General features: G+C 53.0%; 1 protein-coding gene across 14 annotated transcripts in view; it reads right to left on the bottom strand.

Annotated features, from left to right (window-relative positions):
- NPHP4 (nephrocystin 4) overlaps positions 1 to 23,059 on the bottom strand; it is a 137,268-nt gene that overhangs the window by 12,415 nt on the left and 101,794 nt on the right. For 12 of the 14 annotated variants that reach the window (XR_004044365.2, XM_060283853.2, XM_060283850.1 and 9 more), the window contains 4 exons: positions 10,300 to 10,460; positions 7,165 to 7,345; positions 4,366 to 4,491; positions 1,564 to 1,775 (listed from right to left, as the gene is read on the bottom strand). Coding sequence is in view for 13 of the 14 variants with exons in the window: in XM_060283853.2 (XP_060139836.1) it covers positions 1,564 to 1,775; positions 4,366 to 4,491; positions 7,165 to 7,345; positions 10,300 to 10,460 (680 nt within the window). In the remaining variant the exon portion in view is untranslated. The remainder of the gene's footprint in view (positions 1 to 1,563; positions 1,776 to 4,365; positions 4,492 to 7,164; positions 7,346 to 10,299; positions 10,461 to 23,059) is intronic. The other 2 variants (XM_060283861.1, XM_030880406.2) reach the window with 1 other exon arrangement.

The following is a 23,059-nucleotide window of genomic DNA, read 5'->3' as shown; positions in this document are numbered from 1 at the left end:
CTTCACCTCAAAATTCTCCAGCGCTACGAACCCAGGAAATCATTACAATTTAGTGGAAATTTTTCTTGTATTTGGAAATCCAATCACTTCCAAGCTCACGGCTGTATTCAAAATGAGGGTTCTGAGCTGTTAATTTCTCTATTAGAACATATCAGGGCTTCCCTGGTGGCGCAGTGGTTAAGAATCTGCCCGCCAATGAAGGGGACGTGGGTTCGACCCCTGGTCTGGGAAGATCCCACATGCCGCAGAGCAACTAAGCCCGTGCGCCACACTACTGAGCCTGCTGCGCTCTAGAGCCCGCGAGCCACAATTACTGAGCCTGTGTGCCACAACTACTGAAGCCCGCACGCCTAGAGCCCATGCTCCGCAACAAGAGAAGCCACCGCAATGAGAAGCCCGCGCACCGCAACGAAGAGTAGCCCCTGCTTTCAACTAGAGAAAGCCCGCACGCAGCAACGAAGACCCAACGCAGACAAAAATAAATAAATTAAAAAGAACATATCAAATAAGAGGAAACTAGCCAAATTAATCATAATAACAACGATGCACCGGCAGCTGTCGGACCGAGGACTTGCCGTGTGCGGGGCCCAACCACCCGGACGCGGGAACCGCCTGTGTCCCCCCCAGGTGACAGCTGGCGGAGCCTCAGAGGCTGCACAGGAGGGAGCAGCCTGGGTGCACCGTGGCCGGGGAGGAGGCCTGCCCCAAGCCCAGCCTACGGCCGGCCTCCCCTCAAGGCGTCCTCACAGCCACAGCGCTGCTCCTCGGCCAGCAAGACTCTGCCGCCCTCTGCCAGGGACCCGCTCGCCCAGCCGGCTGTCTGGCCTCCGCGGCCATGGCTCACAGGCCCAGCTGCTCCGCGGCATGTGGGATCTTCCCGGACCGGGGCACGAACCCACGTCCCCTGCATCGGCAGGTGGACTCTCAACCACTGCGCCACCAGGGAAGCCCCCTGAATGGTCTTTTGCCTGTTGGTTTATTTCTGTCTCCCTCCCTCCACGGCCCCCCTGAGGGTGGGTCCTTGCCTACCTCTGTGAGCCCCAGGGGAGGGCCGGCCACTGCCTGTGTCTGCCAGGCCATGGGCACAGGCCTGGCCCCTGAGAAGGACGGCGTCTGTTCAGACACCCACCTGCCTCAATGGAAAGGATCCGAAGGCCCCTGTGGCTTCCCTATCCCGTAAACAGCCATTTCTTAGGGTCTTACTTAGATTTTTAGTCTAAGGTGGGAATTCTGGCCAGATCGATCACTCTGACATCCCGTGATGTAGAAGTTGTCATGGCTCTGCTCCCCAAACCTGGGCGCCCTCAGGATCCCCGTCGGAGCTTTCTTAAAAGCCCAGGCTCCAAGGACACTCCCCCCAACCAATGGAGGGGAGCCCAGAAGTCAGCTTTTATCCAAAGCGCGCCGGTAATTCTGGCCTGAAAACTTCCCTTGGTGGCTGAGAGGTCGGGTCTCATGCTCTGTAACCAGGACGCGGCAGGAAGATGAGAGCCCGCAGGCAAGGGGAGGGGCGGGGACGGGGCTGCTCCCGCAGTGTTCCCGAGGACGGGGGCCGAGCCTCACCAGCGCGCCGGGTCCGCAGCGGCCAGGCTCCGCTCCGCGCTCCCGCAGGCGCACAGCCCTCATGCGCTCCAGCTTGCGCCTGCGCACGGCGTCCCCCTCACGGCCGGCGCCCTGGGGCCACCGCGTCCCCTGCCACGGGGGCGTGAAGAGCAGGGCGGCCAGCTCACTGTCCACGTCGGCCAGCTTCTGCGCTTGGACCACATTTTTCACTGCTGGAAGGTTCAAAGGCAGGGCCAGAGGTTAAAGGTTTCTGTTCTCTAAGCAGCCACGGCTCCACGCCCTCCAGAGCCAAGCCTCAAGCTTTTCATAAACCCTCAGAGGCTGGTAAAGGTGGAAATGACGCACCTGCCCTCCACGGCATCCCCCCCTTACCAGCCTCTCACATAGAAGGGATTCTGTCTCTGTGCTTAGATACAAATGTATTAGTGCCCACTAGGGGGTCTGCTAGGGCAAAGGCCAGCGTTGCAGAAGCTCAGGCTCTCAGGATTCCCCAGACGCCCTCGCCCAGGACCGCGCCCCTGCTCCCCTCCAGCCCCCCCAGCGAGCACCCCCGATGCCCAGCACACCGTCCAGGCTCTCAGGCACGCTGTCCTGTCAGGTCCTCAAACCCCCGCTGGGTGCGGGTCATCAGGAGGCCCGAGCTCAGATCAGGAATCGGGGGCTCCCGTGAGCTGTGCCCTGAGGCCTCGGGCCAGCCGGCGTGGGTGGAGCCCAGAGCTTCTCCTCTCTGCACCCGGCTGCCTCTGGCTGGCTGGGCCCCTAGAGCACCATCTCCTTCGGGGGCTCTACTCGAAGCCTAGACCCACAGGAAAGCTGTGTAGCCGACAGACAGAAGCCACGATAGGCCAGGCCCCGGCAGGCAGGAGAGCTATTTTCTCCCTCCCACCACTGGCTGTGCCACTGGCGTGCACACGTGGCACCTGCCACGTCACAAGCTGGCACGTGAGATTCCCGGACAATCAGTAAACCCAGCACAGGCGGCAGGTGAGAGGGAGCGCCCCAACTTAGCACCTTGTCCTTCCTTCGGGCACCCCCAGAGCCACGGGAAGTGACCGCAAGCCTGAACTCCGCCGGCTGGACCCTACTCCCCGTCCTCGAGTATCTCTGCCTCCTGCTGATGCGCTCCACGTGGTGGTGAAGCAGCTTCCCCTCACTCGCCACCTCTCCTGCCATCACACGTAAACAAATGCTACTTCCAGGTTCTTCGGGTGCCATGAGATGGTGCAGATGTCTCAAGTGGTCACCCCAAAAGAGCACTTTTCGTGTGTCTGGGGTCCAGCTCCATGGGAACGGAAGCGCCAACCTGGATCGGGCTCAAGCAGCCCGAGGCCCCCGGTCCCGAGGGGAGGGGCCAGGGTGGGAGGTGATCAACTGGCTTGTGTGTTCAGACTGCATCACCCCGACCGTGGGGGTGATGGGACCGTGTGGGACCACACTGCTGAAGCCAGGAAGCATCTTGCGAAACTCGGCACAACTTCCTGCTTCCGGAACCTTGCCCGGGGGGTGGAGACATGGCTTCTGGTGGAGTGCCCGGCCCTCTGGTTTTGACCAAAATAGGGATTGGAAGACTGATGACTCCAGAGGCTCTGGATCCCTCAGCAAACCCTCACTGTCACAACTCCCCGCGCTGCCCAGAGAAGCCCCCGACCTGCCGGGCCCCAGGCCGTGGGTTTCACAAATCCTCTCGTACCTGTCCCTGGGTGGGGGGTGGGGGTGGAGATGAGAGGCACTCCCTGCTCCGTGCTCTCCATCCATCCTCTTGGTGGCCAAAGGGACCAGCTGGGGATGGGGAGGCACTGGCCCCAAAGCAGGAAATCCAGATTCTAATCCAAGTTCACGACCCTTAACCACACAACCGGCCATGTCACCTGACCTCTGTGTCTCAGTTTTTTCAACATTAAAATGAGGAAGCTGGTCCGGAACAGACTCTCAGCCTGCCGGGCTCACGCAGCGTGGACCCCTTTGAGCATCTGAATGTACCCGGGCCACTCTCCCGGGGAAGACGTATGAGGACCCATAAAGTTTGGGCTGGAGTTTCAGGGCACTCGTGGGATTCTGGAGACCTTCCAAAATGGCAGCAAAGGCCTCCCAGTCCTGCCCCCCGCAGCTCTGGAATTCCCACCCAGGGCACAGGTTCAAGACCAACAAAGTCAAGGGCCGTCAACACAAGACGCTCATGGCAGTTTCCGATGCACATGAGATGACCTGCAACCTCTGGGGGCTGCTCCTCAAAGGGCACCTCCCACTTTCATTCCAATGGCAAGTATTTTACATTCAGGTCTGGGGGGTCATTTGAAAGGGGACGGAAAAACTTCCGCGTTATGCGATATTTTCACAAGCCCAGGTGTTTATCTCCCAAGCTTCTCTTCTCCCCAACATGGGGAGTTTCAAATTAGTTTTTAAAAAACAGCCTATGTTCATCCCGACCTTTTCCTCCCGTCCCCTTCCCCTGGGGAGAAGCAGCTACCGGAAAACAAATGCCACTCCTAGGACTGTAATCTCCACCAAGTAACACCGGCGGCTTCCCCAGGGCCCAGCCTAGAGAGCGCTGGGCTGACGAACGTGGTGACTCGACGTGGCCTTCAGGTCACTGAGCCGGAGGCGGAGCCACGGCTCGGGCCCCCAGATCCAGAGGGCAGGGCCCCACGACACAGGCGCACGCGTGTGCTCCTGCACACGCACACACGTACATGCACACACGCACACGCAGCCCCCCGCCTCTCGCTCTGCCCCACCGCCCGCCCACCTCCCCGAGCACAACCCCCAGCCTCCACCCGTAGGCCCCTCGGTCTCTCCACTCACGTCTGGGAGCCCCGTGCGTGAGAAGGCCACCTCCCGAGAAGCCGGTGGCTCCGTCATTCGAGATGACCCGTGACCTGGAAGGTGGCAGTGAGCTGGGACTCCCCACTCTCCGTTCACACAAGTGACCTGAACGAAAAACACCCCCCACCCCGCACGAGACATAAATACCAGCACAGAGTCGATGACACTCGCCCGGATCCCCGCCCACATCCCACTTTCCACTCTCAGGCTGGAGTTCGTTTTGCAGCAGAGAAACGGCGGGTGGGCAGAGGCACGTTTCCTTCGAGCTCCCTGCTCTCCAGGTCCACACTCTCCTCTGTCTGAGCAGCAGTCTGCTTTCCCACCACGAGTTGGGGCTCGAGATGCTCAGGGCAGGTCTCCGGGGGGCCCGGCCCCAGGCTCTGGGATGGTCGCAGACTCTCCTGTCAGGCCCTCGAGTGTCGTGCTGTTCCAAGGCCTTTGTGCCCTTCTGCAAACGTCTGTGCCCAAACACGCCCGGGGGAGACACCCTGAGAGCCCCGGTATCTGACCGTGAGCCGGGGGTCAGGGCAGCCTGCTCCCCCCAGGAAGGCCCCACGGGAGACCTGCAGATACAGTGGCAGCGGAGCTCCCAGGGGAGCCGTGGTCACACACACAGCCAGGATCACGGGGTCAAAGAAAGGAAAGGTGCTCTTGGGATCTCTACACGATGAATGACCCCGTAAAGCCTCAGAAGAGGCTGGCAAAGAGACAGCATCAAAAAGCTCGCCTGAGGGCTGCCCTGGTGGCGCAGTGGTTGAGAGTCCGCCTGCCGATGCAGGGGACACGGGATCGTGCCCCGGTCCGGGAGGATCCCGTGAGCCATGGCCGCTGAGCCTGTGCATCCGGGGCCTGTGCTCCGCAACAGGAAGAGGCCACAGCAGTGAGAGGCCCACGTACAGCAAAAAAAAAAAAAAAAAAAAAGCTCGCCTGAGCCGAGGAGCCGCCAAGCACAAGCACGAGGACGGCCTCTCCCACAGAAAGAGTCCCAGGAGACCTGGGCGTGGGTGACAGATGCCCGGATCCGCGGCCTCGCACTTGGCTGCGGCTGTGAATGCAGAGGCAGGGCCCCATCCGGGCAGGCGCCGACCCTGCCTCTGTCACCCTGAAGGCCTGCACAGCATCACCCCACCTGCTGGCCCGCGCCTGCCACTCGCTGCAGAACAACCGGTTTTAAAAAGAAACAAAAGCCACGACACTTTTTTTTTGTTCAAGAACTGCAGAATGTACAGAGGAAAGCACAGTGCTGCCACGTCGTACAAGTGCGCTGCGCGCAGCACCGGTCCTCTGCCTCACAGCCTCCCCGTCTGGGTATCTCAGGCCCCTTCCCGCGAGCTTATCTCTCTCTTGCAGGCAACGTATGAAAATGACAATTTAAGATAACGCATAATGGAGCTAATCTTTCTTCTGAAGATAAGATTTTAAAACCTGGAGTCACTGCACATTTGTGGGCTGGTGAATTAAAAATAAAAATAACCAACACAATCTTGGAAGCAGAATGCTTCTAGCAACTCCCCTCAGTCGTAGGAGCTTTTGAATAATGCCTGCTTCTCACACACAGCTCATTTATTTCTCCAGAACCTAATTGAGTTTTGCCGTTTCCATATTGTCTGTTTTCGAGGCTGCCCGGGATCCTACATTTGTAAACAAGGGAGCAGAAGCCTGAGACCTGGCTTAATGAGCTCTGCGCTCACGCCTGCTGTTCCGTCCCAGCCCCGCCTGCCCCATGCTGTCGGCACAGGTGGAAAGGGCCCATGGGGCTCAAGGTCTAAAATCAGGCTGGGTTGTAAGGAATGGAAAATTCCCCAATAAAACGACAGAGAGGTTTGAGTCCAGAAACCTCAGACGGCTTGGTGTTGTCCCGCTTTCAATCCTTCCTCAGTCCCCTCGAGGGGGATGGAGTGGGCTTGTCACTAGCCCCACGAGGGCTCACACTGGCCTCTGCCCTGAGGCGGGCACAGGCAGCTATGCCCGGCCTAATGTCCCCTGTCCCATCAGGGTCCTCAGTGGAGCCCCCAGAATGTCCAGGCAGAACCATCCCAGCCACACCCAGCCCCAGCCCCCTGCCCACAAGGGAGGAGGACTGGGGCTTTCCTCGGTGTCTCTGACGAGCAGCTCTTGGGACACCATCTGACTTAAGGTCAAGGTGCTCGGCTCTGAACAAGCACATCCCTCTGCCCCTCTGTTCCCAAGCTGTGTGGTGCGGAAGTTTAGGAAAAGTTCTCTCTTCTCTCCTCCACAATGAGGCAGTGCTATGAGCTGAAACTCCAGATGAAACTCTCTCCCGAAACCAGTCATCTTATTTGAGGATTGTCACAGCGATGCCCCATGGATAGTACCAGAAATAAAATGTGGGCAAGATGGAGACAGCTAATAATACCAAACCCCGACCAGAAATCAGGAACACCAAACAACTGGTGCCAGGGAAGGCTCAGAGGTCAGGGGAAGGCTCAGTGGTCAGGGGAAGGCTCAGAGGTCAAGAACAGATGCTCAGTGGTCAAGGGCAGATGCTCGGTGGTCAAGGGAAGATGCTCAGCGGTCAAGGGCAGATGCTCAGTGGTAAAGGACATTTGTTCAGTGGTCAAGAGAAGGTGCTCAGTGGTCAAGGGCAGACGCTCAGCGGTCAAGGGCATACTTAGTAGTCAGCTAATGAGAGCTCTTCTGAATTCCTACTGAGTGCTGATGCCCACGATGTGACCCCTGTCCTGAGGGGGCTCATGCCCCAAATGGGAAGAAGAGTAGCCACCCAGGAACAAGGGCAAAGCTGCCAGGGACTCTTACCCACGTTAGCCAAGGTCAGGTGCAGCCGGCCCTTCACCACCGTGTGGACGTTGATGGGCTTGACGCAGCCAAACCTAGTCACGTCTCCACTCACCACCATGGTGTCCTGTTCGTGCTCTGTCGCCACGACCTCAAGCTCATGCGAGACCTGAACGGCTGGGCGCCCTTGGCGGAGGAGGTGCTGTGGAGGAGAAAGGACCGGTCGGAGGGCGGCCGAGGCAGGGGCTATCTGCTTCCGAAAACCCAAGTCCCTGCTGTCGGGTCTTTCCCCCAAATCCTTATTAACAAAGTGCATCCCGATTCACCCACTGAGCAAACCCCAGGGATGCACAAGGGGGCCTGGCAGCCACCTGCGTGGAGCCCCCTCCACACGGAGAGGATGAGAACACGGCACAGAACAAGGGGGGATGCTGAGGAAGCCCAGCTCCGCGTCAGCGGGAGCCCCAAGGAGCCTCCACTGGGCCCCTCAGGATGAAGGTGTGCCTCCAGGCAGGGGGAGGGCACGCCAGGCCCGGGCGGGACACAGGGGGCTTCAGTGTGGCAGAAAGGCAGGCAGCAGGTGCGAGGAGGGGCCGCGGGGCAGACGGAGCTGGGTCAAGAGGGTCCTTTCTGACCCCACTCTTCTCTGCTAATCAAGTTTAACCCTTCAGAACCCTCCTGAGCCCAAGAGCGAGTGGGGCTGGCCGGGAGGGAGGGCTGGGCCCCTTCTGCTGCGAGGCCCGGGCACGTCACCAGGCCTCTTGACCGTCACGCGTAAATGGAAGCGCGGGGCCAGGTTCAGGTCCTGCTTCTGGAATTCTGGCCCTGTCCCTCCAGCACTTGTCCTCTGCCTGTCTCTGGGGCGGACACGCCCAGACCAGATCCCTCCTGAGCGGGTCTGGGGCTTCCAGCTCCGGAGACCCTGCTTGCGCAGCAGCGCTTGTCCACATAACGCCAACACGTTCACGGGCCAGGAGCCCCGGCAGCCAGACGGGGTGAAGACCCCTCCAGGGGGCGGCCAGTCAAGGCAAGGAGCGACGCCCGGCTGCCCCAGGAGCAGTGATGCCAATAAAAACAGGGCATCGCGTCTCACCCAGGAAACTGCAGAGGTTTTTTCCCCACTCTGTAAAGGGTGGGAAAGCAGGCGCCTTGGTCATCTTCCGGGAAGAGCGCCGTGCCGGGCCCCTGGGCCCCCTGCCCGAGGCTCCGTATTGGTGCACCCGTGACTTGGAAACGTGGCTTTAGGGCGTTCTCATCTGGGGAGAAGGTGATGGAGTCAGACCTGGGCTGAAAGCCTGGTCCCAGCAAGACCAGGGGCTTCGGCTTCATCCTGCACACGGGGATCAGGGCAGCAGTCCCAGGGCCGGGCCGAGGACACCGCAGCAGAGCGGGGGTGCAACCAGGCCCCGGCAGCGACCACCGCGAGACCCCAACGATGCTGGCGCTGTCACCGCTCAGGAAATGAGCTGCAGGGGTGAGCCAACATGACCCCAGGATGTTCCCTGCAGTGTGTCCACCAGGACAAGGCGCTTAAATGTCCAACAACGGGGGACAGTGCGACGAGCTGTGATGCGTCTGGAAACGCAGGAACTATCCACAGAAGGCCATGTAAGCACGTTGACAGCTCAGGACCTGGACTTACACAAATCTTCCATCTTCTCTACATAGATGTTAAAGTGAAGACTTGCTTATTTTTAGAAAGTAAAATTCCATTTTATTTAAACCAATTCTGTGTCAGTAAACCTGACAGCACTTGTGGAAGGGGCTCTTCGTGGAGGATGAGATCAAATAACCCCTCCACGCGCTTCGCTCGCCCCTCCCTCCCCTCGCCTCGCCCCGCCCCGCCCCTCCTGCCTTTCACCTCACCCCTCCCTCACTCCTTCTATTCATCCATTCTCAGCCATGCCCTACCCACGGTGGCCTAGGACTGTGCTGGGGAGGGGTCAGCGGCCATCCCATTCCCACCCTCCATGACATCACTGGCCAGTGTAGGAGACAGACGGGCCATATCCGTGACGACCTTGGGGGGCCTGAGGAATGAGAACACCAGCCAACACCTGCTGAGTCCTCACCAGCTGTGACCCCGCCCCATGCTCTTTGCACACTGCCCCCCGGCTCCCTCCACTGTCCTGAGGGCCTCAGCCCCTCAGGGAAGGGCCCCGAGCCCCGGTGGATGGGACAGTTACAGCCCGGGTCAGCCACCAGAGGAAGGGAGGGACAGAGGAGCAGGCAGCCCCCAGAGGATGGGGGGCACGGGACCGGGGCCGCTGCGGCACAGGAGCCACGAGATCCTCGTGGGCTGGGGTGCTGAGGGGCAAGGGGGGACGGGACCAGATCTGCAGGCCTCAGTGACCAGCCGTGCAAGGCTCAGGAAGGGAAACCAAGGGGGCCCGTGGCTGGAGTCCAGAGGGAAATAGCTGTGTGGGACGAAGGAAAAGTGAATGAAGGTCAGAGAGATTCCAGAGATTCCAGAGCTGCAGCTCTCCCCTGTCCACCTCAAGGCAGGGAGGAAAACTCTCGGGACAGCATGTCGGCAAGTGGATGTAGCCCAGTGCCTGGCCCAGAGGCCGCCATGTGACCCCACGTTGACCCTCTGGGGTCCTGGTCACACGAAAGGGAAGGTTTGGGGAGAAACTCTGGGAAGAAAATTGAATTAATGCATGGACTTCAGTTTTAGAATATGAGGAGAATGGGAAGCACAGTTAGAAAACAAATTAGCTTCTGATTCTAGTCAGAATTGGAGAAGCACAATTCAGGGAACTGAGAACAGGCATCAGGAAACATTTTCCCACCCCATCATTCATTCATCCTGTCCTCCGTCCTGAGGGCACACCTCTGATGGACCAGCCAGGCTCTTGGTGAACAAGCCTGATCCCGAGCTGCTCTCAGGAAACATCCATCCTCACCGTCAAGGGAGCAGAGGTGACGTCGCCTGGTGGGTCGGTTCACAGGAGGAACTGATAACTGGGCGGATGTACCCTAGCATGATCGAGTTTAGACTCTGTGAACATCCTTTCCTTTGGGGAAGGAGAGGACTCGGCAGTGCCTTGAATTTGTGAACCAAGAAGCCAGGCCCCTGGACAATGCCCAGTGCTGGACGATGGCCCACACTGCTGGGCGACAGACCTCACAGAAAGGACCGCGGGGAGACGTTACCTTCATCTGAACGGCGGCGGATCCGACGAGAAGCAGGGAGTCTCCGTCCCAGATGTCGATCTGCAGGGTCTGCATGGCCAGGTAGCGGGCGAACCAGCGCTGCTCCCCGGGTCTCAGGAATCCAGGGCCCACCAGGTACTTCAGCTGAAAGCCCGGAGACCCTGTGCAAAGAGGCCCCAAATGCGCCCAGAAGTAATTGGAATCATTTATCACCTTTACACTTGGAGGAGTTTCTGCTCTGGTCATGATGACTAATTTCCGCTTCTGTCAGAGTTACAGCTTAATAAATACATTAATCAAAACATTATAAAATATCTAAATTAACAACATGAAGAGTGGTGTTCAGAAGACTACATTTCTTTCCAATGTATACAATAAGCTCCTCCCCAAATAAGACTGATGGTTTTTACCAAGTCCTAGTGAAACAGTCTATGCTGGATAAGGACAGATGCCCCGACGGGCCGGCCAGGGAGTATGACTCTGGGCGCACAGGATTTAGGGAGAAATGCTGTCTACATCTTCTGTCAAAACCGGGTGGTCACCAGATAAAGAAGATGCGGTACATATACACAGTGGAATACTACTCAGCCATAAAAAAAGAATGAAATGATGCCATTTGCAGCAACACGGATGGACCTAGAGATTATCATACTAAGTGAAGTAAGTCAGACAGAGAAAGACAAATATCATATAATATCACTCAAATGTGGAATCTAAAATATGACACCAGTGAACTTATCTTCAAAACAGAAACAGGCTCACAGACACAGAGAACAGACTTTGTGGTTGTCAAGGGGGACGAGGGTGGGAGAGGGACGGAGTGGGAGTTTGGGGTTAGCAGATGCAAACTATTATATACAGAATAGATAAACAACAAGGTCCTAGTGTATAGCACAGGGAACTATAGTCAATATCCTGTGACAAACCATAATGGAAAAGAATATGAAAAAGAATGTATATATGTACAACTGAATCACTTTGCTGTACAGCAGAAATTAACACAACACTGTAAATCAACTCTACTCCAATAAAATTTTTTAGAAACCAGGGTATTCACACACAGGCGCATGGAGAGCTCAAACTGAGACGGAGCTCAGCACACGGTGCCTAGGTCACCCCGATGCCTCCCGCCCCCAACGTGCCCAGGAGCCCCACAGAAGCACAGGCCTCTCCAAGGTCGCTCCTGGTGCCAGGCTTATCACTACGAGACAGGAGCCGGACTGCGGCCCCCGCCTTCACCTTTGCGGAGTGGCATCACCATTAATCCTAAATTGGCAAAGATGCCATTGAAGTCACCATTAGTTAAAGTGCAGGGACAGCAATGCAGGGGAAACACACTGAGAACAACATTTCCGCCCTTTCCGTCAATAACATAACAGTATTTACGTGGCCCCGCTGAGCAGAACGCTAACCACAGGGAGGAAGGCGGACGTTAGCTCGGCAGCCCAAGCGGCCCCGGGCAGGCTGAGACCCTCGCCCCGTGGGTGCCCACACGGCGCCCTCTCCGCTGTCCTCAAGGCCAGGACAATGCGGTCGGCAGGAGGAGTGAAGCAGGTCCGGACGGGACCCAGCTCGGGGCACAGGGGGAGGGCGTCCGGTGGGCCCAGGGGATACAGAGCAAGGACCGGCGGGGTCCTGGCTCCCGCCATGGCTGGAGCGCTGACAGAAGCGCCCTCCAGGATGGAGGGGCAGGCAGCAGCAGCACAGAGACCACAGGAGGGGCTGGAGTGACGCTGCACACGGCAGGCCAGGCCCCAGTGTCCCGAGTCACAGGGCTCGGCCAAGGTCACACGCCACCCCGGCCCCCAACGGCCAGGTCTGAGAAGTAAGTGGCCTGCGGCACCTGATCAGTCCCCCGACACCCACCGTGAGCCCGGCTCACCCAGGCGCAGTGAGGACTGGAATGAGGACCAGGGAATGAGGAAGGCCGAGCTCACAGCACCGACGGCAGCGCCCACCTGCTGGGTCCCGCTGGGCTGCAAGGAAGGGGCAGCGGCGGCACCGGCCTCTGATGTGGCTCAGACCAACGGCTCCAGGTGCACACGGACGTGACCGTGTGGGGCGACCCCCAAATGACACCCGCAAACACCCTTCCCTGGGCGCCCTGCACACTCACCCCCAACACCTCCAGTCCCACAGAGCCTCCACCCGGACTTGCACTCGCGCCTGAATGCAGTAGGTCCCAGCTGGACCCCGCGTCTTCCTCCCCAGCCAGCTCCCCCTTGCGTCACCCCAGAGTGCCGCCCAGTACCGCGTCCTCCCGATGCCCTGGCTGGGCTCCATCACCACCACATCCCGTCAGCTGCCGGGTCCCCTCAATACGACCATTAATTCACACGCGGCAAATGTTCCGGGCCCTGTGTGGGGTCGTGTGGCAGAACAGGATGGACAGGGTCCCTGCCCTGATGGAGCTCACGGTCTCGGGGAGACACTTTGAGCCCAGAGCTGACAGTGTGCTGAGTGTCGCACACGGGGGCCATCCTGGTCTGGGCACAGTCCAAGGCCCCTCATGCTGGACCCTCCCAATTCCTCCCCACTGTAGGCTCGTACCCCTTTGCTCCTGTATGGCTAAGACAACTGACTCCTCGGTGGCCTTCCCTGAGGTCCAGACCCCCCACAGTCCATCCCATGGCACTGCCAAAGCGTCCACAAAAGGAATTCTGTGTCGTCTCCATCCCACTCAAAAACCTGCAGTGGTGCTGACCACTGACTCCTGGGCGTAGTGGTACCACCCTACAGGGTCTGCCCAGGCTCCCCAGCTTACCTCCCTCACCCCTTCACAGACACCGCCCAGCCCAGCTGGGGTCCCTGCTGTGCCTCAGTCCTGCCCCACCGCCACGGCCAGGTCTGGCAGATGCTCTGCCTCCAGCTGGACTGTCCTCCCCCACCCCTCTTCTCAATCTCCACCCCTCCTTCATGACAAACACCTCCTGCTCCGTGAAGGTAGCCACGACTCCTCTGATGACAAACACTTAATAACACTACAGTCTACAACGCGTGATGAATGCGTAACAGCTTGGAGTATCTATGCACCAAATAACAAAGCAGAAATCCAGAGACGCAAGAAGAAACAGATGAAAACACAATGACAGTGGAGACCAAACAACCGCTTTCCTTTCAAGGCAGGTCAAGTGGACCATAAATAAGTAAGGATACAGAAGACCAGACCAGCTAGTCCATAAGGCAGAGTGTATGCATACACATACAACATGGTACCCCAATAACAGAGAATATATCTTTTCAAGCATATTTGGAACATTAATAAAAATTTACTGTCTATTTCACCACAAAGAAAACCTAAATACGTTCCTTAAAGTAGAAATATTACAAATAATATTCTCTGATCACAATCCAACAAACTAGAAATTGGAAAAAATTTTTCAAAACAATTCACTTATTCTTAAATATTTCTGTGTCAAATGGAAAACACGATCAAAACAGATTTTTTAGAATAATAATAATGAAAATACTACTTATCAGAATCACCAAAACATAAAGCAATAATCAAAGGAAAATTCATAGCCTTCAATACTTTATATCAACCAGAACAAAAGAATTAAAATAAATGAATGAAGCAACTCAAACAAATTAGGAAAATAACAGTAGAGAACACCAAAAAGAAAGCAGAAGGGGGGTAATAATAAAGGGAAATGCAAAATCTGATTAAAAAACAAGAAAATAGCGAAACCTATTTAAGGTACACTTATGTGCCTTCAGAAGACAGGGAAGCAGAAATGAGCAGATGGGAAGACATCCCTGTTCCTGGGCAGGTCCCCTCCTATCCTTCAAGGGCAGTTCCCCTCTCGTTCATCTGTGAACTTCTCCAGAACCCCAGATAGAGCCTAACAAGTTCACATAGAAAACTAAACCAGCAAGAATGTCTGGAGAACGGTGCAAAAAAGAATAGCATAACATCTCTGATCAAAGAGCGCGACCTTCGTGTGTAGACAGACAGTCTCATGAACTATAGCCCACAGGCCAACCCAGCTGAGAGCTAAGAATGGCTTTTACATTTTCTAAGGGTTGTGAAAAACAAAAGTCAAAAAAAGAAGAAAATGATTACAGAGAGATCGTATGTGAACCCAGAAAGTCCAAAATATTTATGATCTGGCCCTTAACAGAAATCCATTTGCCAACCTCTAGTCTAGTGGAACAAGCCAGAAAATCCAGAATGACACCCAAGTAATACAAAAAAGTTTGCTATCTGATAAGGGTGGATCTCAAGTCACTGGGGAAAAAGACAAACGTTTTAATAAATAGTACTGGGTCAGCTGGATAGACATTTGGAAAAAGATAAAACTGATCCAAGTCTGCCCTCACACAGCAGGATAAACTACATAGAGATCAGAAATCTAAACGTAAAAAATGAAACCGGTAAATCCTAGGAGAAACCACGCACGCATCTCTTGCTGAGCTAGGGGAAGAGAAAGCCTTTGCATCTGTGACTCAAGAATCTAGAAGCAATAAAAGACTGACACATTAGACTACACGAAAGTAACACCTTTACACAGCAAAACCCATCCTCAGCAAAGCAAAAAGACAAGCGACAAAGTAGGAAGCATATTTGCAATGTATATCACAGGCAACAGCTAATCTTCCTAACACAGTTCCCAAAACAGAGGACAAAATAGATGAAAAATCTGATAGAGAAATGGAAAAAGATATGAATAGAAGTTTGCAGACAAAGACAAAAGATGCTCAACTTCACTCATTACAAGAGAAATGCACATTAAAACTTCACTAAGATCTATCTCACATCAATCAGAATGTAACAACCTATTTGCGGAGGAGGAGGCCAAAAGATCTCAGGCTAACAGAGAGGAGGTGGTGCCGTCTATCAACACCACTGAAGCCTTTTATCCTATAATCCCACTGCCAGCAATCTGCCCTAAAACACACCTCCATACACAGAAAACACGAGAAACACAAGGTTACTCATTGCTGCATTACCTGAAATAGCAGAACGCTGGAAAGACCCAAACCTCCATCAGTAGGATGATGGTTAAATAAACCACAGAACATGCACCCAATGTAGGACGATGTAGCTGTAAAAACAATGCAGACGGTTTCCACATGGAGTGGAACTCGGGATGGAAAGTTAACTGAAAATAGCACAGTGAAAACGTGTATTTGGTATGCCACCTACTGAATAAGAAAAAAATAAAAACGTAAATATTTGCTTAAGCCGGAAGCTAGAAACCTGGTCACCCCCAGGCCGGTGAGCAGGTGGGGGCTGTCTAGAGGGGCGAGGGTCGAAGGGAGCCTTGAGCGCTCATTCAGCTACGGTTTTATGTTTGGGGCTACGTAAATATTCCAATCAGAAAGGAAAGAAGGCAAAGATGAAACTGAAAACAAACTGAAACCAACAAACTCGACTGAACATCCAATAGGCAACATACCATAGAGAAAAGAATGAACACAAGGGCTTTGGGCCACACTCACTCACGCTACATCCTCGGTGGGACACAACCCAAGACCAGAAGAACACAAAGAAACCTGAACTTTTGTCAGCCATGTATCGTTAGTATTCAAACCAGCGGTATAAGTTTGAAAATACATTGTGTAAATTATAAGGGAAAGTAAATAAGTAAATATATTATCGGGAAACACGATTTTCGGTTTAAGAGGAAAGAGATACAGATAAAATATTTTAGGGAAAAACCTCTAAATTTAAGTTAGAAATATCAAGGTGAACTCATGTTTTAATATACATGCCCCAGCTCTGCCCAGGGAAAGGCCTAGAAGCAGTTGAGACCCCGATCAAAAGTGCCCGGATTGATGGGCTTCCCTGGTGGCGCAGCGGTTGAGAGGCTGCCTGCCGATGCAGGGGACACGGGTTCGTGCCCCGGTCCAGGAAGGTCCCACATGCCGCAGAGCGGCTGGGCCCGTGAGCCATGGCCGCTGAGCCTGCGCGTCCGGAGCCTGTGCTCCGCAATGGGAGAGGCCAGAACAGTGAGAGGCCTGCGTACCACAAAAAAAAAAAAAAAAAAAAAAAGTGCCCGGATCGTGATCTTTAGAAAGCACTCCCGGTGCGGGGCCAGGCTCCCGGGAGAAACGGGTGACTGGATCTGAGGCAGAAAAAGCACAAGGCGAGGCTGGACACCTTTGCTCCAGAAAGGGAGGAACCGCCCAAAGTCCAACCAGAGCGTGTCAACAGACTCAGGCCAACCCGAAGGGCTACAGCTGGCCAAAGACGAAACAAAGAGCTAGGATACACAAAACCTGAACTGTCACTATTAGAGTAACTATTACAGTAAGTTCTTACTCTGAAAATTAGAAATTAAAAGGAAAGTATTTAACATGTGTTCTGCCTTTTTTGGAGAACATATATGTAGTTCACTCCTGGTAGATGAGAGAAAGTCTCTTTCTATAGAAGAATGCCAGCTCATAAAGGGAGACCAAATGATAGCATTAGAAGAAATACCATCTTGAAAGCTCCATTTAAATAGCTGATCCGGGCAAAGTACAGCCACGGATGTTAGGACAGTAGGTGAAGGGCTGTAGGGGTCAGATATTCACACGAAGCCCAAGAACAGCCCCAAGAAGTCTTCCAAGTGCAAAGGGGGCAGCGCCTACCTCTTCCCACTGGAGACACCTGGGCGGGTGCCCCTACCAAGTGCTCACACTGACACCCGCACGGTGACACGGCCTGACCTCGGCGCCTCCGATGGGATGCACGGGCAGCACGCGGCCTCAACGATGAAGAGTTCGCACCAAATCCAGGATGGGACGGAGCCCTCAGCCCTTCCCCCAGTGGACGAGAACTACTGAAGACGAACGAGGTAGACAACCAGGTGAGGAAACAATCAGACACACGGAATGTGGGACATTCTGCAACTCGCTCAGTCTCTTCAAACAGGCACCAACACTGGACAAAGAATGCAGGGGACAAGTCTCAATGAAAAGAGACTGAACACATGATTACAGGTAATACATGGGCCTGGACTGGATGTCAGAGCAAAACACAGCTATAATGGACATATGAGGGGAAATGGGAAAACTTGACAATGAAATTCTTATAATCTTAAGTATGATAACAGAATTGTGTGTATAGAAAAGGACGTCCTTATTTTTTTATAAATTTATTTATTTATTTACATTTTATTTTTGGCCGCGTTGGGTCCTTGTTGCCGCGCACAGGCTTTTCTCTAGTTGCGGAGAGCAGGGGCTACTCCTTGTTGCGGTGCGCGGGCTTCTCATCGCGGTGGCTTGTCTTGTTGCAGAGCACGGGCTCTAGGTGCACAGGCTTCAGTAGTTGTGGCACGCGGGCTCAGTAGCTGTGGCTTGCGGGCTCTAGAGCGCAGGCTCAGTAGTTGTGGCGCACGGGCTTAGTTGCTCCGCAGCATGTGGGATCTTCCCGGGCCAGGGCTCGGACCCATGTCCCCTGCATTGGAAGGCGGATTCTCAAACACTGCGCCACCAGGGAAGTCCCAGATGTCCTTATTTTTAAGTAATGTGTGCTGCTATATTTAGAGGTAAATTGTCACCACGCCTGCATTTTACATTCAAATGATTCTGAGGTGGGGGGAAAGATGAACAAAGAGATAAAACAGGTATTCCCAAATGCACCAGCACAACTTCTGTAGCTGGGGACACGGAATTAGGGCACCTGGAGAAGGCACAGGAAAGACAAGATCCAGTAAGGAAGAGGCGATCAAGGCTGTACTACAGGGTCCAGACCTAGACGCTGGTCTGGTGGGAGATGCCCCCTTGGCTGGGATAACTCAGGGGCGGGAAGATGGACGAGAGTTCTTTAGGACAGTGGATGCTCTTGGCTGACCCAGACTCCAGCTCTCACACTAGGGAAGACCCCACTAGACAAAAACACCATGAGACGCCTGTCAGAAAAACAACATGTTAGAAAAAAACAGGCAAGAATGCAAGGGAAATAGCAAGGAAAGGCGGCCCCGTGCACGTGGCATGGAAGGACGGGGACCAACACAAGCAGATGAGACGGCCACAAACTTGGGGGAACCTTCCTGAAAGGAGCGGGGGACAGTAGTAAGTGAGGAAAGTCCAGAGGCACATCCCACTCTTGAAGAAAAAGAGGAAACAGAAGAAATTCTACTCACAATGTAGAACAGTGACTAGAGTGGCAGAGGCAGCCAGCAGGCCTACGGGCCGCAGGTTCCAGAAGCTGCAGTTGCTCCCGCTGGACCAGAGGTGGCAGCCGTTTGGCATGAGCCTGCTGAGGGCTGCCCACAAGGGCGTGTGGGAGCCACATCATGGACTCTGGGCACCAGGACGCAGACCTGGAGGGGAAGCGGCGACCCTCCACGAGAACTGGTGGTCAGGGCTGCCAAGACTGTAAACGTCCAGACTTTGCCAGAAGACAACAACGTCTCAAATGCCACTTTCCATAAGTGGGTCCATCCATCAGAAAAGAGCGATTGTGTGGCAGAGCTGAGACCAGGGCTTTTTCTCTCTGGCCTCATGCCCCCCTGAGTCTCTGCTATCATCTTTGGCAAAACCAAACTTTGGATTCTGGGAATAACGTTCTGCTTAAAATAAGTATTCCAGGCTGAGAAATGACTCACTTCGTAAGCTTGGTGGGTGTGGAGCCAATGCTTTTAAAATCTTTTATGTCCTATTAACTCTCTGCATTCTTTATGAAGGTCGCAAACCTCAGTCCCTACCTCACAGGATACACAAAATCAATTCCAGATGAATTCTAGATCTGAATATAAAAAGGGAAAAAAGGCTTCTAGAAGGTAACATAGGAGGATATCTTCAAGACTTTGTGGAGACAAACTCATTTTGGGTGTAGCTTAGGAAATCTGCCCATTAAGGAGAAGACTGATAAATTGGACGTAATTTTCATGGAAAACTACTGTTAACCAAAAGATACCATTAACACAGTCAAAGACAAGGCACAGAGCGGGAGGAGATGTTTGTAACATCTGAAGAAAGACTGGGATCAGGATATATACATAACACCTACGAACACGGAGAAACAGACAACACAAGAAAAAATGGGCAAAGCAGTTCAAAAGAGGCTCTGCCGAAGGCGACAGCGTGTGGAAGGTCATCGGTCAGCCAGGAGATGCCGGCACATGCCCACCAGGAGGTCACGTGAAAGAAACCAACAAAGCCACACACATTACACAACCAGCAAGGACACAGGCAGCTCAGACTTTCCGTCTACTCCAGTGGGTGTGTCAGCTGGCACAGCACTGGAGAGGGAATGCACCAAAGCTAGACCTGTGCTGCCCCGGGACCCAGCAGCTTCAGTCCCAGGCACAGACCAACGCAGATGCACACACACACATGTGCACCAAAAGAACGATCGTATATTCTTAAAAAGGCAAGAGAGTGGAGAAAAGGGAACCCTCGTCCACTGTTGCTGGGAATGTTGAGTGGTACAGCCACTATGAAAGCCTCCTCCAAACCTTTTTTGGAGGTTCCTCAAAACACGTAAAAATAGAGTTACCACATGATCCAGCAATCCCACTCCTGGGTATTTAACCAAAGAAAACAAAAATACTAACTAGAAAAGAAATCTGCACCCTGCCCCCGCCATGTTCATTGCAGCATTATTTATAATAGCCAAGATGTGGAAGCTGCCTAAGTGTCTACCTACGGACGAACAGATAAAGAAAATGCAGTATATATATATATACAAAATATTACTCAGCCGTTAAAAAGAAGGGAATCTTGACATCTGTGACGACGTGGATGGATTAGAGAAAGACAAATACCATATGATTTCACTCATACGTGAAATCTTTTTAAAAACAATCAGGCTCGTTAAATACAGAAAGCAGACTGGTAGTTGCAAGAGGTGGGGTGGGGGGTGGGCAAAATGGGTGAAGGGGGCCAAAAGGTACAAACATCCAGTTATAAAATAAGTAAGTCACGGGGATGTGATGCACAGCACGGTGATGACAGTTAATAACACCGTGTTGCGTATTTGAAAGGTGCTAAGAGAGTAGATCGTAAAAGTTCTCGTCACAAGAAAAACAGAATTTTATAATTATGTTCAATGATGGATGCCACCTAGACTCGTTGGGCTGATCATTTCACAATGTTTTAAATATGTTCATAGCAGCATTATTCAAAAGAGCCAAAACCTGGAAATCATTCAAAGGCCTGTGAACAGCAGAATGGGTAAACATTGTGGAATATTCGGACAACGGGTTTCTATACAGCCAAGATCACGGACAAACTACTGCTACATACAGCAACATGGAGGAATCTCCCAGACATGAGGTTGAGCGAAAGAAGTTAGATTCAAAATGGTATGGATAATATGACCCGTTTAAGTTCAGAAAACAGGTAAAACTGGGCTTCCCTGGTGGCGCAGTGTTTGAGAGTCCGCCTGCTGATGCAGGTGACGCGGGTTCGTGCCCCGATCCGGGAAGATCCCACATGCCGCGGAGCGGCTGGGCCCGTGAGCCATGGCCGCTGAGCCTGCGCGTCTGGAGCCTGTGCTCCGCAACGGGAGAGGCCACAACAGTGAGAGGCCCGCATACCGCAAAAAAAAAAAAAAAACAAGTAAAACTGATGCAGAGTGATAGAATTCAGAAGAGCCGTTACCCTTGGGGGAGGTCAACAACTGGGGTGGGGGGTTGCTGTGTAATGCTCTACAGCCCCATCCGAATTGGGTGGTAGATACACAGATGTGTTCACTTTGTAAAAATTACACCTTTTACAAAAATTAACTCAAAATGTTAATTTTTGTAATGTAAAATGCAAAACTATCAAACTCCTAGAAGATAACATAGGAAAAAACCTAGGTGACCTTTCAGATTTGGTGATGACTTTTTAGCTACAACACCAAAAGCACGATTCATAAAAGAAATAATTGATAAGCTGGATGTCATTAAAATTTAAAACCTCTGCTCTGAGAAAGACACCATTAGGAGAATGAAAAAGAGAAGCCACAAGCTGGGAGAAAATAGTTGCAAAACACATATATGATAAAGGATTTGTATCCAAAATATACAAAGAACTCTTAAAACACAACAAATATGAAAACAATATTAAATCCAATTTAAATTAAATCCAATTTAAAAATGCGCTGAAGATCCGAACAGACATCTCACCAAAGAAGATATGCAGATAATAAGTAAGCAGATGGAAAGACACACTACGTCATCTGTCATTAGGGAACTGTAAATTAAAACAATGAGCTACCACTACACACCTACTTGGATGGCCCAAATCCAGGACACTGACAGCATCAAATGTTGGCAAGAATGTGGAGCAGCAGGAACTCTCATTCACTGCTGGTGGGAATGCAAAATGGTGCAGCCACTTTGGAAGACAGTTGGGCAGTTTCTCTCAAAACTTAACATACCTTTACTATACGATCCAGCAATTGGGCTCCTAGGTATTTACCCAAATTAGTTGAAAATGTATGTCCACACAAAATCCCGAACAACAAACTGGAAGCAACCAAGATGCCCTTTGGCAGGTGAATGGATAAATAAACTGAGGTACGTCCAGAGTATCATTCGGTGCCAAAAATAAACGTGCCATCAAGCCACGAAAAGCCATGGAGGAACCTTAAATGCATATTACTAAGCAAAAGAAGCCATCTGAAAAGCATACCCTATATAATTTCAACTATATGACATCTTGGCAAAGGCAAAACTATGGAGACAGTAAAAAGATCAGTAGCTGGCAGGGTGCAGCATAGGGGATTTTAGGGCAGTGAAATTACTCTGGGTGACACTGTAACAGTGGATATATGATGTTACACGTTTGTCAAGATCCATATAATGTACAACGTGGGGAGAGTAAACCTTAAGGTAAACTCTGAGCTTCAGTTAATAACACGGTACCAATATTGGCTCATCGTGAACGTAAGAAGTTGCTAACAGAGGAGACGGGGCGGGGTGGGAGTATACGGGGCTCTGGGCTAACGGCTCAGTTTCTCTGTAAATCTAGAACTGCTCTAACAAATAAGGTCTAACCATCCTTAAAAATTCACGGGGCTTCCCTGGGGGTGCAGTGGTTGAGAATCCGCCTGCCAATGCAGGGGACACGGGTTCGAGCCCTGGTCCGGGAAGATCCCACATGCTGCAGAGCAACTAAGCCCGTGCACCACAACTACTGAGCCTGTGCACCACAACTACTGAGCTCGTGCTCTAGAGCCTGTGTGCCACATCTACTGAGCCCGTGAGCCACAACTACTGAGCCTATGAGCCACAACTACTTACCCTGGGTGCCACAACTACTGAGCCCGTGTGCCACAACTACTAAGCCCACGAGCCACAACTACTGAGCCCATGTGCCACAACTACTGAGGCCACACTCTAGAGCCCGTGAGCCACAACTACTGAGCCCACAAGCCACAACTATTGAGCCTGTGCACCACAACTACTGAGCCCATGCTCTAGAGCCCATGCGCCACATCTACTGAGCCCGCGAGCCACAACTACTGAGCCCACGTGCCACAACTACTGAAGCCCACGCACCTAGAGCCCGTGCTCCACAACAGGAGAAGCCACCGTAATGAGAAGTCCGTGCACCACAACAAAGAGTAGCCCCCGCTCACCGCAATTAAAAAGAAAGCCCACGCGCAGCAGCGAAGACCCAGCACAGCCATAAATAAATAAATAAATAAATACATTTACTAAAAAAAAAAAAAAATTCATGGAATGGTGCACTTTGTTGTATGCATGTTATATTTCAACAACAAAAGAAAACGTCTTAAGTGAGGCCCATGAAAGACTCGGTGCTGAGCCAGCTCAACCTTCTGAGGTCTTGAGGAACCCGGTCCATCCGGAGAGAACCCCCAAGTCTGGGCTGCCAA

This window comes from Globicephala melas, chromosome 1 (assembly GCF_963455315.2).
Source record: "Globicephala melas chromosome 1, mGloMel1.2, whole genome shotgun sequence".
Taxonomy (NCBI): Eukaryota; Metazoa; Chordata; class Mammalia; order Artiodactyla; family Delphinidae; genus Globicephala; species Globicephala melas.
Note: the sequence above shows the minus strand (reverse complement) of the source record. Positions and strands in the feature narration are given on the sequence as shown.